Raw genomic sequence first — 15,221 nt, 5'->3', positions numbered from 1 at the left:
AAAAAGCAACTCCTGCATGCACAATTGAATATGTGATTATGATCTTGTGTTATCAAGCAGAAGAAGGAAGAATGAACACCTGTTACAAACATGTGGCTGCCAGCTTAAAGGTAAGGACTTTTTTCCTTTTTGACTCAATGCTAACCCTGTAATTTTGAATTATTTTAAATGCATATTTTTAAAGGATTAATTCCTTGTAATATGAAATATATTTTTGAGGCAGTTACTTGAGTTCAAATGTATAGAGGAATTTAACAGAAGTGATAAAAAAGTGAAAAAACCAAAAAAACCCCAAACAAACAAACAAACAAACCAAACCAAACCAAAAAAAAAAAAAAAAAAAAAAAAAAAAAAGAAGAAGAAGAAGAAAGCAGCATCAAAAAAATGGGAAGTGCCAATCGAACATCCAGGAGATATATTACTATTTCCACACAATAATCCCTCAAATGAAATGAGCTTCTCTAAACAATAAAGTAATTAAAACCAGAAATTCATTATTAGAACCACACTGTTGTGTCCTTACACTTCTCAGCCTTTCATCCCCTCCAAGCTCCAGCCAAGTGTAGTTTAGTAGCTTAACATTTTTAAAGTGCAGGACATGTTATTAGCAATATGAAAAATTCCTGTTCTTGATAAGGGACTTCTGCCCACAGTATTCATTACTACTAATAATAATCAAATTGATATATTCAATAAAATTAATGTTGGTGGGAAGGCTATATCCAGTTAGATATATATGAAATTCAGGAAGAACCACAATGCTTTGCATCAGCTAGAAAAGTATCCCTGTCATATTTTTAATGTTCTCAGTGATAATCCTGGTTTCTCTTTTGCTCCTGCCTGAAACATGTATTTACAATTAAAACAATGAACCAGAAATATATCTGAATCCTGACCAATGCTCATGTAATCTAGCAGAGTCATTTGGGTTTTTTTGGGGGGTTCTTTAGTTATATTGTGGAAATTGCAATACACACATACACACGGCCCTTCCATAGGTATATTCAGGACACTAAGCCTATTTATCTATCTCCTGGTGAAGTTTTCTCTGTTTTAATTCACTGACAAACTGACAGACATCAATTGGGATCCATCAGCACAAGCACCACAGGCAATATTTCAGCCATTTCCCAACTATGTAACACACTGACATACTGGCCAAGATCAGATGTCACAGGTAAATATCCTTTTTTATTCAGCATCAGTGGCAGCACCAATATAGCAAACAGCTAGTGTGGTGAGTTATAAAGAAACTCTAAAGGTCTGCTTTTTGTAGCAGTGCATTTCAATGGCTGATTATGCACAATAATTGCACCAAAGTAGTTATATCTTAAGATTTCTTCTTTTTTTTTTTAATTTATTTTTAAAAATTAAAATACAAACAAGGACCCATACTTCTAAAAGATATACTCTCATGGGTTAATCTTTAATCTATGTTTAGTCACCCCTTACCTCCTTTCTCAGGCAAGGGGGATGGGGGGGGGAAGGAAAAAAAGAAAAAGAGCTGCTTCAGTCAAAGAAAATTGTCCTATTCATCCACAGATGTTATTTTAATTGGTTAGGAGGAATCATTGTCAAATGTGTTACATATCTGCATGGAATTTATAGGCAGCCATTGTTGCCAGTGCTGCATTCACTCCAACCAAGGGCACACGGGGTTATCAGGCATAACTGTGTGAGACCAGGAAATAAATCTGCAGGAAGCAACTGAGATACTCAATGTAGCTGTCAGGCAAAGGCTTGCAAAGTGATGAAAGAAAAAAACTGCACAATAACAACAATCATTACTTCTTCAGTCCTGGGAACTATATCCTGTTAGAGAGACAGGCTAAAAAGTTCACCATTTACCATCCCAGTTTCGTAAGAAAAAGGGAACTAATTATACTGTCAACATTTTAAACTAATAAACTATTATTTTTTATAACCCCCCCTTAATTAGCCTGGACATTCAACAAAACTTAAGTACAATAACATATGGTCACAGAAAACATTGTGATGTCACAGATAATCCACTCAAGTCATCATACAACTCCATATTATTATGGCAAAGCTATCACTGGCTAAATAACTCATTAGGTAACATCAGAGATGTTAGGTACCTCAGAGATATTTCCTTACTTATAATACTTAAGTACTATTTTAAAAAAAGTTATTCCCTGGGTAACACATCAGTGTGCAGGCACATTCAAGTTAACTGTTCTAAAAACAAATGAATTTTAATAAAACACCTCCAGGAATTCCACGTATCTACAATCCAATACTCTTTAGTTACATTTGCTATATAATATTGAACCTAATTTATTTGAAGTATATTTTTATACCTTCATCTCAATTCAATTTAGTGCTTTTAAAGCAATATAAAATTAAAATCACAGCATTGAGAAGGCAGCTACTTAAAAACAATTTTCAGATGATCTTCAGGAACAATTTTATCATAAGTGACTCACATGAAAATTATCATTTCCAAACATTTTCCTAGGGCCCAACCAAAGCTTGTAACATGCCTAAAATAGTAAGCAGAAATGAAAAGTCTTCTTGTGATTTCCGAAATGAATTCCTTCTTCCTCCAGAGAAACTTTTCTCATGTTTGCATCACAAAGGTACAAAAAGTTGTTTAAAGTAATTGCTCAGAACAATAACTATTTTGCTAATATTTTGGCTTAGTTGCAAAGTATTGCTTCAACACATTTATCATAAACTTCCCTTACTGAATGTAGCACTTCACACAGCTGCTGTGGAATTAAGGTAGCTGCAAAATTTCTTCTTTAAAAATAAAAACCCACCATCAAAGCAGCATCAACTGCGACTGATGCATGGAGCTTCATTAAAGAAACAGGAAGGGAAGTCTTGCAGACAATCCAAGAACAGTTATGTTTTTATTTTTTTTTTAATTATGTGGATGATTGGAAGAATCAGGAGTGATCACAGAAGGCTGGCCAGCCCTTTCCTCTGCTTTCACAGTTAATGTAGGCCATACAAACATTAAACTCTAATGTCAGCCTTGTGCTTGTTGTGAATGTTAAAGAACACGAGAAACCAGAGTCAATAATGCATCCGATTTGAACCACAGGAGGCTGAATACCTTCTGTGAGCCACTGTTATGACCTTACAAAACAACCACACTTTTCCAAAATTAATAAAAACCTGCAGTGAAGCCAAAATTGAAGCTCTGTCTTTTTTTTTTTTTTTTTTTTTCCCCTGGCAGTTCTTACCTTTTTGTTGTTCTCTTTAATATCTTGAGGATTCAGGGACTTGTAGTCACTGAGGGGGAAAATGGCACAGTGGGTATGTACAGTATTTGATAAAAGCAGCAGTTTTAAAACAAACTGAATCTAAATATTTGACATACAATAGTATCATTCAGCAACTAGCAATTTCACAGCAACTCAATCACCAAAACTAATAGTGTGGAAAATTAAAGGAATAAACAAATAAATAAATAAATAAACAAACACTGATTACATGTTTCATTGCCTGAAGCTTTCCATCTAAAAAAGAAGTTAAGGCAGGGACTAGAACCCAGCCTTGACAACCAAATTTACCAGGAAGTAATCGGTCCTTGTCAGTGTACAAAGAGCTTATTCCTCTCATTTAATTTCAACATCAGCACAATTTTCATAATCATCCTGAAGTCAGTTCTTTGTATAAGGTTAAGAAGAAAAACAAATCACAGAGAGGGGAGAAAAAAGTTGTTTATGCAGAAAGGGAGAGCAAAGAAGTCAAAGTTTGAGCATTCATAAATCTGTTTTCTTAGAAAGGACGGTTTCCCGGATTGAAAGAAAATGGTGAAAACGCTTCAACATCTGAGAGAAACAGGGATTTGATTTTATATGAACTTAAATGTTATATACTTCTATGAGAGTTAGCTTATACAGGTAAAGAATATACAACTTACATTAGGTCTGGTCTAAAATGATGTAATATTGCACAAAAGGATAAACCGTTTCTCCATGATGTAGTAAAATTGGTGATTTTCACTCCCCTATAGTTTTTTGTAACTTCTTTGCACCACACAAGCAATGACTGACTAGCATTTGGCTTCCTCCCCAAGACAGGACTTGGTATAGGGCTTGGCTGAAAAAAAAAAAAGAAAAAAAGAGAAGATGAAAGAATTTAATGGAATATGAGAATTAACATTAATTGACCTAACTAGATGATCTGTATCCTTTGATGTGAGTTTAGGTCCTTCACAGCTGTCAGTTTACAATGACTGTAACTTGCAAAAGACACAAATCACAAGTTATTATCTCCAGTCGTTGCCCTTGGCATTTGTCTCCAAAGGATGTAGATATACAGGATTCCAGATCTACACAGGCCAAGAATTGTACCAGTGGAAACACCGTGCTTAAATACTTAAGGCATAGTCCTGCGCAAGTCCATCATACACACTCTTGAAAAGATTTCTCAAAAAGCACCCCACACAAGCCTTTTTCCTTTTCCATGAAAATAACTTTCCAACTGGATCCAAAGCCAAGCATAAGATGGGCAGAATTTAGCACAAGTTGCAATCTCCCATTGCGACATGGGGAGCAAAGCTGCTGTGTCTGCCACATAATGATCGCTGCATTCAACTGGCATAAGCTCCAGTGAACGCTTTTTGGCTGCACTCTTCCTGTTTAAGCGTGTGATTGCATCAAGGTAATTGCAGCACCCTGTTTCTAAACAGCCACTTCCAACCATAACCAAAGAGCTTTCTCTTCCAGGCTTCAGTTTTTCTACGTGGAAAGGGAATTTTGGCCGTAAATCATTATCAGAGGGTAGTATCTAATAGGTATCACTACCTACTTAATTGCCACTTCCCAAAAGGACACTTTGCCACTTCTAGTAATATTTTTGTTAGCATAAAACAGGAATTAAAATGGGATAAAATATTTCAGGCATTGGGCATCAGGCATCAGACTGTCTGCTGTTGCTGAAATTTAGCAGATAACTTAGTGATTGCAGCCTATATATTCAAGAAATATGCACTCAGTTAACCATACAAATACTGACACCAGAAAATTCTTAGATTTAATTAAACAGATGGAATTTGACTGACATAAAATCAAAGTCTGAATTATACGGAAAGAACCAGGCCCACTTTGTTTTTCAAGGTAATATTATCAAATGCATAAATACACACAACAAGCTTGCTGATAGGTATCTTATAGCTAACAAGTTCCCAAGTTAAGTCAAAACCACACCAAGTAATTTACAATATCACATTTTGAGCCGTAAATCCTTGTAGCCATATTACCTATTTGTGAAAGACCAACGATGCCCCCACTTGACTAAAGTATGGCAGTGCTAAGCAATTAGCTGCTTGCTACCAGTTGATTTATGTTTTCACTGCTTCTGGGGAAGAAATCATACAGAAGTAGGAAAGTAATTTTTCATTTACTGTGATAGTCGCCCCTTAAAAGTTGTTTTATAAACACACCTACCTCATCATCAGATAGAAGCACTGCCAACTCATTTCAAAAGTGCAAAATGTTGACACTGATTTAAATACCGTATCATATGTACGAAGTAACTTGTTAAAACTTTGTTGGGTTTTTTTGTTTGTTTTTTAAATTCTGTCTGTGATTCAAATCAGCATGAATAAAGTTGTTAATGATAAGACAAATGCCTCTAAATACACTGAATTCACATCTTAAAGATATACAAAATAGGGAAGAAAAAGCAACAATAATTTATAAACTTCCTTTACCATGCATCAGATTTTAATCAAAGAAGCTTCGGGGGTGCCAGTTACTCCAGAATCAGTGATGTAACTAACCTGGTTTTTTTACATCCCAAAGTAAAAACCAGCAACTAATGACTGACCCCAAATTTAGGGTACTACATTACGTAAAATAAATTTGCTACCTAGATGATGTATATGGAAATAACACTGCTGGGAGAAAATAATTAAAATGGCACTATGGAGATGTAGAAAAATTATATTTTAAGACATTTTTAAAGTAAGGAGCTCCTTCAAAACATGGAGCACTACTTACCAGATATATTATTAAAGGTCAACTATAAGTACTAAATACATGTTGTTGAAACTCTCTACAGAATTGCTAAAATTTCCAGACACCACCTAAGTACATTCTGGTTAACTCTGAAATGGCCTTAGGTAATAGTAACATTCAAATGCCTTAATTACACATCTAACAAACTGAAGATGTAACTGATTTGAAAACTAGATCTTACAAAAGGACAAAGATATTAAGTAAACAAGTATAGCATAAATTTGCACTTTATTTACAAATTATCCGTTTTTAAAAATCCAGATTACAGTTGCTCAAAACCCCTGTACTTAATTTGGAACTTTTCTCCCATGTTTGTCCTTCCATTTACTTTAGGTTTTCTAGAAGTATATTATCCAGAATATGCAAGGTCCAGGTGTGCATAACATACTTACACAGTATTCTCTTCTCTAGCTGACAAAACAGAATACATAAGACTCCCTCTCTGGATTTATCACTCCAGGTGTTTTGGATAAAGGTGAAGTTAATATCAGGAAAACGTTATGCACTTAAGCATCACCTGAGTAAAATATTTTGTTACTTAGTCTATGATACAAACATTAATTTCATGTCACACTAGATACATATGGTAATTGTAGAATTGTAGAATGAGCCCTTCAGATGCATTAAAAAAAGTCAATTCTTTTTTTTTTTTTTTTGTAATACATCATTATGAAAAAAAAATTCTTTTGATACCTTTAGGTTTCACATAGTAGATATAGGCTCAGTGTAAACATCATTACTACCAAGCATCTATTTCTAGCATATATTTGCTCCACAAGATTGGTAGGAACTTATCAAATGAAATGAAAATTTAAGTAGCCTTTTCTTACATAATTTTTTTAAGCACTGACCACACAACTCTTCTAAACCACACAGTAGTCACCACTGGGAGTTCAAAAACCAAAGTCTTTGACAATTCATTTGAAATTACCAATAAAAAGCATAAAATAGCCACAACAGATTGCTAGATCTGCTAGCTGATGAACAGGTTACTGAGTCTAGTGCTGGATTTTTATCCAGTTGTGGATTAACTGCATGGCAAGTGCAGAGGTTCCAAAGGTGGTTCCTCACATGCTAGCTCAGAACTAGGTGCAGCATCATCTGTATGGATTTATCACTGACTTTAGGATATCTTTGTTTCATAGTCAGTAGAAACACTGGTGTCTTCCTACTTTATTCTTCTTTTACATGTTCTGGAAGCCTAGTTAATGTGCTTTACAGTGCATGCATTTTTCCTCTTGGGATACTATCCCATCACTTTACATTAACAAGAGGACAACAGCTTTACATATTAGAGTGCATCCCTACATTTCAAAATATTTAAATAATTGTTTTGCCTCTTTCAGGAACAAAGCACCAGGTGATGTTTCACAAAGTGGAAGTTCAGCTGCACCTCTGACACACATAGGCCAATGATCAGGAGAAGAAAATCAACACAGGAATTAGTGATGGGAACACAGAATTATGAACCAAGCCTGTGTATGAGACATGGGGCCAATGGAGTTTGTAGAGGCTTAATCTGAGCAACAATCCAGAGCTTGCTGACAGGATGCAAGGGGCTTGAGGTGTCTAGAGACAGCAAAAGGTGGTGTTGAAGTCTGAAAGAGTTGCTGAGAGGAGTAAGAAAAAAAAAAATAGTACATTACTGTTGTGGGACGTTGGATGGAAGACTTACGTGGTTTGAGTTTTATATTACTGAACACAGCTCTCCAAAGGGGAAAGGAGTTGAGAGAAACTAGTAATGGTAATTAACTGCAGGAGGAGAGGAAGCTGAGATTGAGATAGAGCTGAAAGTCAAAACAGAGAAGACCTGTAAACAACCAACAAACAAGTTAAGTTACTCAAGAAACAAGTACAGGCAACAGTCTCTAACTTATTTGACTGAGCAAAATAAAAGGGATTTTCCCCGGCCCCTATAAAAACTACAATGCTGTCTAGACTCACTGAAAAGTGTGAAAACTTATAATGCAAGATTAGGTAAATGAAAACACCACGCAGCTACATAAGGCAAAATACACAGCATGTGGCTGGATACAGAAAAAGTTTGGGAAACCCAGCTGAACTGAGTGGTCTGAAAAACGATATAAAGGTGCGCTATAAATAAGCATCCCAATACATTTCAGTCAAATAGATAATTTTATATCATCAAGATGATACTCTAGAATTTTATTTTTTAAACAACACAGAGCTCTACCCATAGGGATTGCTTAGGCTGGGAGTATTCCAACTTGAATATGGCTCATTTAATAGGATTTATGCCTTTGGCAAGGTCTGTATATGTCCAACATGCATTCAATTTTGTTTATTCTGTCCTGTGAAATGGTATGGGAATAAGTCAAAAGACGATTTTTAACTAGTATGAGGACCAAAACAGAATATGGAAATTGAGCCTTCAAAGGTAAAATAAAACTGCTTTCTGTTTTATTCCAAAGACAGAAAAAACATCCTCATAATTTAACTGTGCTGAGATTATCTTTATTTAGGCTACCTAGTTGTAGTAGGTTACCATAGCATTATGATGACTGCAGTGATATAACAAAATACAAGAGGCACTGCTGATTCCTTCTGCTAAGGAAGGTACATGGAAGTACTAGAAAGCACACTTTTCCTGGAAAGACATGCTAAGAGTTCTGTTATCCTGTTACTCCAATATGCAAACTTATCAGTACTTAGGAGTACATTCTTCAACTTTGATGCTCTCTTTTTGCATGGTATGATGTATATATATTACACAAAATGTCTCTAGTCCCTGCCATCTGTAAATTAAGGAGACCTGGAAACCCAGCTGCCTAGTAAGATTTTGTTTCCTATGTATGATTAATAGCAAGTATTTAGGTAAACTCCAGGTTTCTCCAGTATCAGATGAGTGGATGAAATTATTTCATTTCAAAGGGTTTTCAGTTGCCTGTCACATATTTTGGTGCCTGTGAGGCTGGAAAGAGCTCATACAAACTATTCCTAGGAAAAGGAAGGAAAGCAGCTAGAGCATGTACATGCTACCTGAAATGCCAGGATAACTTTCTTAGCAACAAGAATTGCAGACCTTCTTAATCTGGGAAGCAAAAGCAAGCAAGCAGAGCTGTCTGATATTCTGCTTTCCTCCTCTGCAGCGTTCCAAATCACATTCATTTGCAAAAGGCACTTCCTCACCACACAGCAGAGAGGAGTGACATGCTGGGGAATGGGCAGTTTACTGCAAGGTTTAATCCATCCTGTGCTTTCAATATGGTTTCACTTTATTAGCTGGAGGCAGACAGACAATGTGGTCCCATGTCATAAGCTGTATGATGCTGTGCTTAATTGAATACTCGGGACCCAAGGGAGAACTGATGAAGATAACACCTGCCATCAAGAAGCACATACAGCACGAGACCCCATTACTGTATTCCCTCTCCCAGACAACCACAGCTTCATCTGTTTGCAACTCCCTCTCGCTGACTCACATCTTAAATCACACAGTTTGCTCTGCACAAGGCTGAATCATATGGACAATGGTTGTCCTTCAACATATTGTCACTTCTGATCCAGTCTGTAATCTTTAGCAAGTCCCTTGTGTTTGAATTAGCTTCATTCACATAACTTTTACTTGCCCAACCCCACAAATAAACATAATGATGGTATTTTTTTATTCTAATCATCACTACCCATTTCTTCTCACATGATGCCTGTATCTCACTGCTCAAGGCAAAAAGTTGTTGCTCGTTATTTATCATCAACAGCATATGGCAAGCAGGTTCATTTAAACAGTATACTGCAAAAGCCTCACCAAACATAGCACTTCAACTTGCCTATGATCACAAGTGTGATGGCCGTAACACAATATTAGGGTACTCTACAATAGGTTAATAAATCTACCAAGATGTTAAAAGACTCACAATTGGTATTTTACAAATAGAGAAGCAGAACTAAATAAGTTGTCCAAGTTAGTAAGTGAATCAACTATCAGAACAATCAAAAATGCTACCTAGCATCAGCCTGGTGTACACATTCGCTGCATCCCACCAGAGCTGCCACACTCCTCCTGACTCCAGGGCAGGTGAGTGTGCTCAGGATAACAAAAAAATCCCCCAAAACTTCCAACACTGGACAAGTTAAGATGCTGTTTAAGACCTGGCCACTCTGAAGACAGAAACACGTAATTTGTAGCCTCAATTTGTAGGACAGTCAATGTCTCAGACCAGTTTGGTGTCATGAGCTTTGTCCAGGCCCTCCGTGGCATTCACCCAGCCTAACATTCACCCAGACCATGCTTCATTAAATACCTTCCAGCTCCTATGAAAATATAAAATGGCAGCCCTGCAGACAGCTGCCTCTTCTACTACAGGGTCCAGTTACTTTTTCTCTGGGCACTGAATTAGTGGACCAGCAGAAAATCATGGTAAGTAGTCATACAACTGAAATGTGTGCATGTAAACAACCTACTGGCATACAGTGCACAAATGTGGGAGAGGTTACAGTAACAGAGAGCGCCTTAGACCTGGCAATTCCTAACTGCTAAGTACCTCTGTAATTTTTGTATTATCTGGTAGCCTATCTTCAGTTTTTACTTTGTCTAGTAACAAAGTAACTTTTTCTTAGCATATGCTTTTAGGGTTTTGGTTTTCATTGCTGGGGATTAAAAGGATAGAAAACCCCAAGTATTCGGCAACTGATCTCTAAACCTTAAGAACCACAAGCCACAACATATCAACTACTGGACAATTTCCTCACTTGGGCCACAGGACACAGAGGCTGTCTGCTCATGGGAATTAATTAAGAACAAGACAGACTGTTTATTTGAAGAGAACTACCTCCTCCTGCAGATGTTCTTAAGAGACAATACCGTAATGCACAGGAGTGAGGGTAGCTGCTTCAGGTTGAGAAGCCCTAAATTTATTAGCTAATTGCAAGGAGAAGATTATGGTAATAAGATGCTAAAGGAGGAACAAGTCTAAGACAGCATAATGAACTGGTTACTTATGTGCAAGTATTTTTACCTGATGGTCATGTGGCCATCAAAAAAAAAGTCATAGTGAGCTCCTTCTCAACTATTATGAAAGGACTGGCTGAAGCTCATCTAGCTGCTGTTCCCTGAGGTCGCATAATCTTTGTCTTGAGCGATACATTTTCAATTAAAAAAAAAAAAAAAACAGGAAAAGGTATATAATTCATACCCTTAAGTGGGAGCGAACACCGAGCTCATTCTCTGATGATTACATGTATTTGTAACATAACAGTATGAACAGGTCACATGCAGGGACGGGGCCTCATTTTTCTGCTCTCAGAAGATGAGCAATTTCCTTGTGTCCACCTTCCTTTCTCTAGTTGTCCTGGTGGTGTATGGGGCTGAAGTCTCTGCTCCTGTGTAATCTGCGCTGGAAGCCCAGACGAGCTACCAGGATGCTGCCAGTTCACAATCCCTGGCTTTCTGCCACAACAGGAACATTCAGGGTTTTGGGCAAGTTGCCAGAATTAAGCAACTTAAACCACAGATGAGGAATAGCAATTTTCAAAGCTTTTAACTTTGTTAAATGTGAACCGAACTAGCAAAACGCACCTCCCTGGGCCCAAGGCTATCTCTGCCACATTTCAAAGGCCTGCAGCAAACAATGGAAGTGTTAGAGCTTGTCAGAAAAGGTCACAAGAATCTCTTCTAAAAGAAAGCACAAGGCAAGCTGAAAAATGAGAGTCACTGCCAATTCTTCCTAAAAACAGTGAACTCTTGTAGCTTTTGCAGGAATTTCTTTTGACATTAGCCATTAAATAAACGCAAGTCATTCTCGCACCCTGCTGAACATTTCAACAGATGTTGTTTTTTCAGGCAATCTTCTGATGTTGTATCATTAAGGTGACATTGCTTCATAGAACTCTATAGATACCTATTTTGTAAATCTACTGCATCATTTATTTTAATGCATGGCCATAGGAATATTTATGGAACTATTACTACTTGCCTATGAGAAATCTTTGTTTCAAATACTTCAGAGCAGAACACAGGGTAATACCTGCAGAAATCTGGCATCTAACAAAGGAAAACAATCTCTGTGTGTGGTGGGACTTAGAACACTCTATTTTTAAGCCTGGTATTGATGACAGAACCTGATGCAGTGCCTCTGAAGGCCAAAGTACACCTCTCGACTGAGGGTGGAAATAAAAAAAGCACATTTTACAATCCTGCATGAGGTGATGGCGTCCATGATCTTACACCAGGCATTCAGACAGCTATTCTCAAGAAAGTTCCTTAGGACAGCTATAGTTAAATGATAATTTTAATGGAAATAAGTAAGCTTTACCCTTGATAAACTACTGCATCAGCAGCCCATTCTATGCAACCAGTCACAAGATGGAGATTAAAAAAATATTGCTTCATCACTGAGTGGTAAGGAAGAGAATCCATAGAAGATGGGGAGATACCTGGAATGCTTAATGCCTTTCTTTTTACTTCATCTGTCTTTATTGTACAAGTCAGATGGAAGTTGGAGACCAGCATTACTAATATCAGACACAAAAAGGTCAGATTTCAAGCCAGGTGTGGGAAAAGCTTTGGTAAGGCAGATCCTTTCTGGTCAGCTGAACACATTTAATTTAATGCTACAGTACTGGAGGAAACAACATGAAACAACATCCAAAATGAATGGTCGCTTTTTAAACTTGAAGATAGGTGAGATAGTAGAGAAAGAGGAAAAAATTACATTCCCTTCCAGTCTTTAAAAGCATAAAAACGATAAATCAGAAGAATGAAGACAAGCTAATGAAAGAGGTGAAACAAATTTGTAAGTTGCTTCTCAACATGTGAAAGTTAAAAAAGGAAACATGCAACATATATCAATTATTCATCAAGAAATCATAGCCACCACAGAGTCCAAGTTCCTTGTGTAAGAGTGAAGCAGACAGGGAAGGAGAAAAGTGGCATACATATTATGACTGTATTTAAACTTTTTATTATCTCCCAGTGTGCTCTCATAATGGAGCACAGATAAGGGAGCCTTTGGAGACTCACATAGTATAGATACACATCAGGCTGGAAAACAATATCCAAGAGTACTTTTAAATTATTCTTGGAATTGGACATTAAGAAGATTCTTCAAGACCCAAGTTTCTTGGCTTCAGTGTTGAAAATCTGAATTAGGAAAGTGGATGATACACTACACATGAAGCTGGGATGGGCATCAAACACACCAGCAGAACTCCAATCATAAGAAAAGGAGAATGGGTCTGAAGAAAACAGGATGAAATTCAATAGGTACAAGTGCAACATAGGAAGGAGTAATCATTTACATAAATGCAGGATGAGGAAGAACTGGTTAGGTAACAGCTCTTCACAAAGGGATGTGGGGGAAACAGTCTATTCAAGCTGAACGTAAGTCAACAACATCAGGTTGTTGTGAAAAAGACAAACATCACACTGAGATGAACAGACAGGAATAAAGCTTGCAAGACATGTACGGCCTCTCCCACTCCACTCAGCATCAATAAAGCCGCAAGAGAAGTTTTATGTGCAGTTTTGTGTGACACAGTGTAAGAAAGATCCCCCCAAAGAAAGATCAGGTTACAAAAACAACCACAAAGAAAACTGGAGCAAAACTAGGTCATTCATGTTAAGAAAAAAATTATAAAGGAAAGGAACATGTTAAGCCTCCAAATATGCAAAATTCTGAAAAAGAAAACCCTTTGTCCCTCATGCCAGTGTTTACCAAAATGAAGTTGCAGGCTTCAGTTGCAACAGGTCAGACAATAGGAGGAGCAATCTGTAAGACAGTATAATGAAGCATTCAGACTGCCTTCGAAAGCCAGAGACGCTTCATTATTGGAGGTCTTTAACAACAGGTTGAAGAAATCTCTCATTTCGTAACGCTGAGCTTGTCTTCGGGCAAGCAGAAGGACCCTGCAATCTTTGAAGATGAGTTTCAGACCTACCTTCTCTGTGTTTCTTAATTCCAGATCTTACAGGGAAAGGACACAGCTGGCACAGGCTGTTGCTGCTGGAGAGCAGGAGCCCCACAGAGCTCTCCTCTGCTCTCCAGAAGCCAGGGAAGAAAGCTGATGAGCCCCTGTTTCCCACTCGGCACACCTCACGCCGGCCTCTCCGAGCGAAACATCATCCACCAAAACAATCAACTTCCCATTTAAAAAATTAAGCCTGAGGTTGGGATCCAAGTATTTTCTGTTTCATAATCAACTCATACACATATTCACCTGTGCTAATTGGATTTCCTTGCAAAGCACAATATTTTTGCTTTTTCTTTTTAACTACAATGGCACATAGCTACCTGAACACACAGAAAGTTCAACAGCTGTTAGCACAACTCTTCAAACAAACAGAGTGTGTCTTTTAGTTATCTTTTAGTTGTTTAGGAGACTGCCTATTGAAGAAGTATAACCCTGTCGTTCCAACTGCTCCTCATGAACACTGGCAGAGAGGAAAGCTTCCTCCCCGTTCAGCACATCTCTGCAGAAATTCACAAAGACACTTTAAAATCTAGGACACGTTAGAAAAAATATTTCATCTGCAAGGCAAGAGTTTAGGTGTCCAACTGAGGGTAGCGGTCAGCAAAAGAAACCACCTTATTACATTTGGGTGAAATTAGGTATTTAGGCAAACATTCAGACATAAGAAACACTGATAACCAAGTAAGCTCTCAGTGACTGTAGAGACATCACAAGCAGAGTGAGCTGGGAAACAGGAACCTTAGGTTGGTTTTTTTCTTTGTTTTTAAGGAAAAAACCAAGGTGACAACACTTGAAAAATTCTCCTGTATCAGAAACAGAAAGCTTCACTCATAAGCAAAATAAAAACCCCAAAAGTATTACTAAATAAAGCAAGTGAAAAATTAAGGAACGGAAGACTTGAATATTCTTGGTTTAGTTGCCCAACTGAACAAGCATTATTTAAGCAGTATAAAGGCAGACTGCTATCTTTACCTCATTGAATAGTACCTTATTCTGTGAATAGCCCTGACAGAGTAAGAGCCACTACTCAAGGAATCAACAGCTTAATGAACATAACAAGACTGGCACAATCTGGAGCTTAATTTGCACGTAGTCTGAATATTTTTGCTTTCTGAGTTTTATTTTAAAATAAAAATAAATGTCAAAGCAACAGCAATTCAAGTGCTACTTGGGTTAACATATATTTTTCTAGGAATTCTTTCACTATCCAAATTTGCTAATCGCTAGGACTTGTGCAGCTAAATGAAAAACTACATGTTAAATTAAAATATCCTTTTTGTTTTATAATATGTAATT

General features: G+C 37.2%; 1 protein-coding gene across 14 annotated transcripts in view; it reads right to left on the bottom strand.

Moving 5' to 3' along the window:
- The window catches only part of EHBP1 (EH domain binding protein 1), a 224,372-nt gene that overhangs the window by 77,556 nt on the left and 131,595 nt on the right, over positions 1–15,221 (bottom strand). For all 14 annotated transcript variants that reach the window (XM_071740117.1, XM_071740116.1, XM_071740118.1 and 11 more), the window contains 2 exons: positions 3,896–4,074; positions 3,213–3,261 (listed from right to left, as the gene is read on the bottom strand). In XM_071740117.1, the coding sequence (XP_071596218.1) occupies positions 3,213–3,261; positions 3,896–4,074 (228 nt within the window). The remainder of the gene's footprint in view (positions 1–3,212; positions 3,262–3,895; positions 4,075–15,221) is intronic.

The sequence above is a fragment of the Heliangelus exortis genome, chromosome 3 (assembly GCF_036169615.1).
Source record: "Heliangelus exortis chromosome 3, bHelExo1.hap1, whole genome shotgun sequence".
Lineage (NCBI taxonomy): Eukaryota > Metazoa > Chordata > Aves > Apodiformes > Trochilidae > Heliangelus > Heliangelus exortis.
Note: the sequence above shows the minus strand (reverse complement) of the source record. Positions and strands in the feature narration are given on the sequence as shown.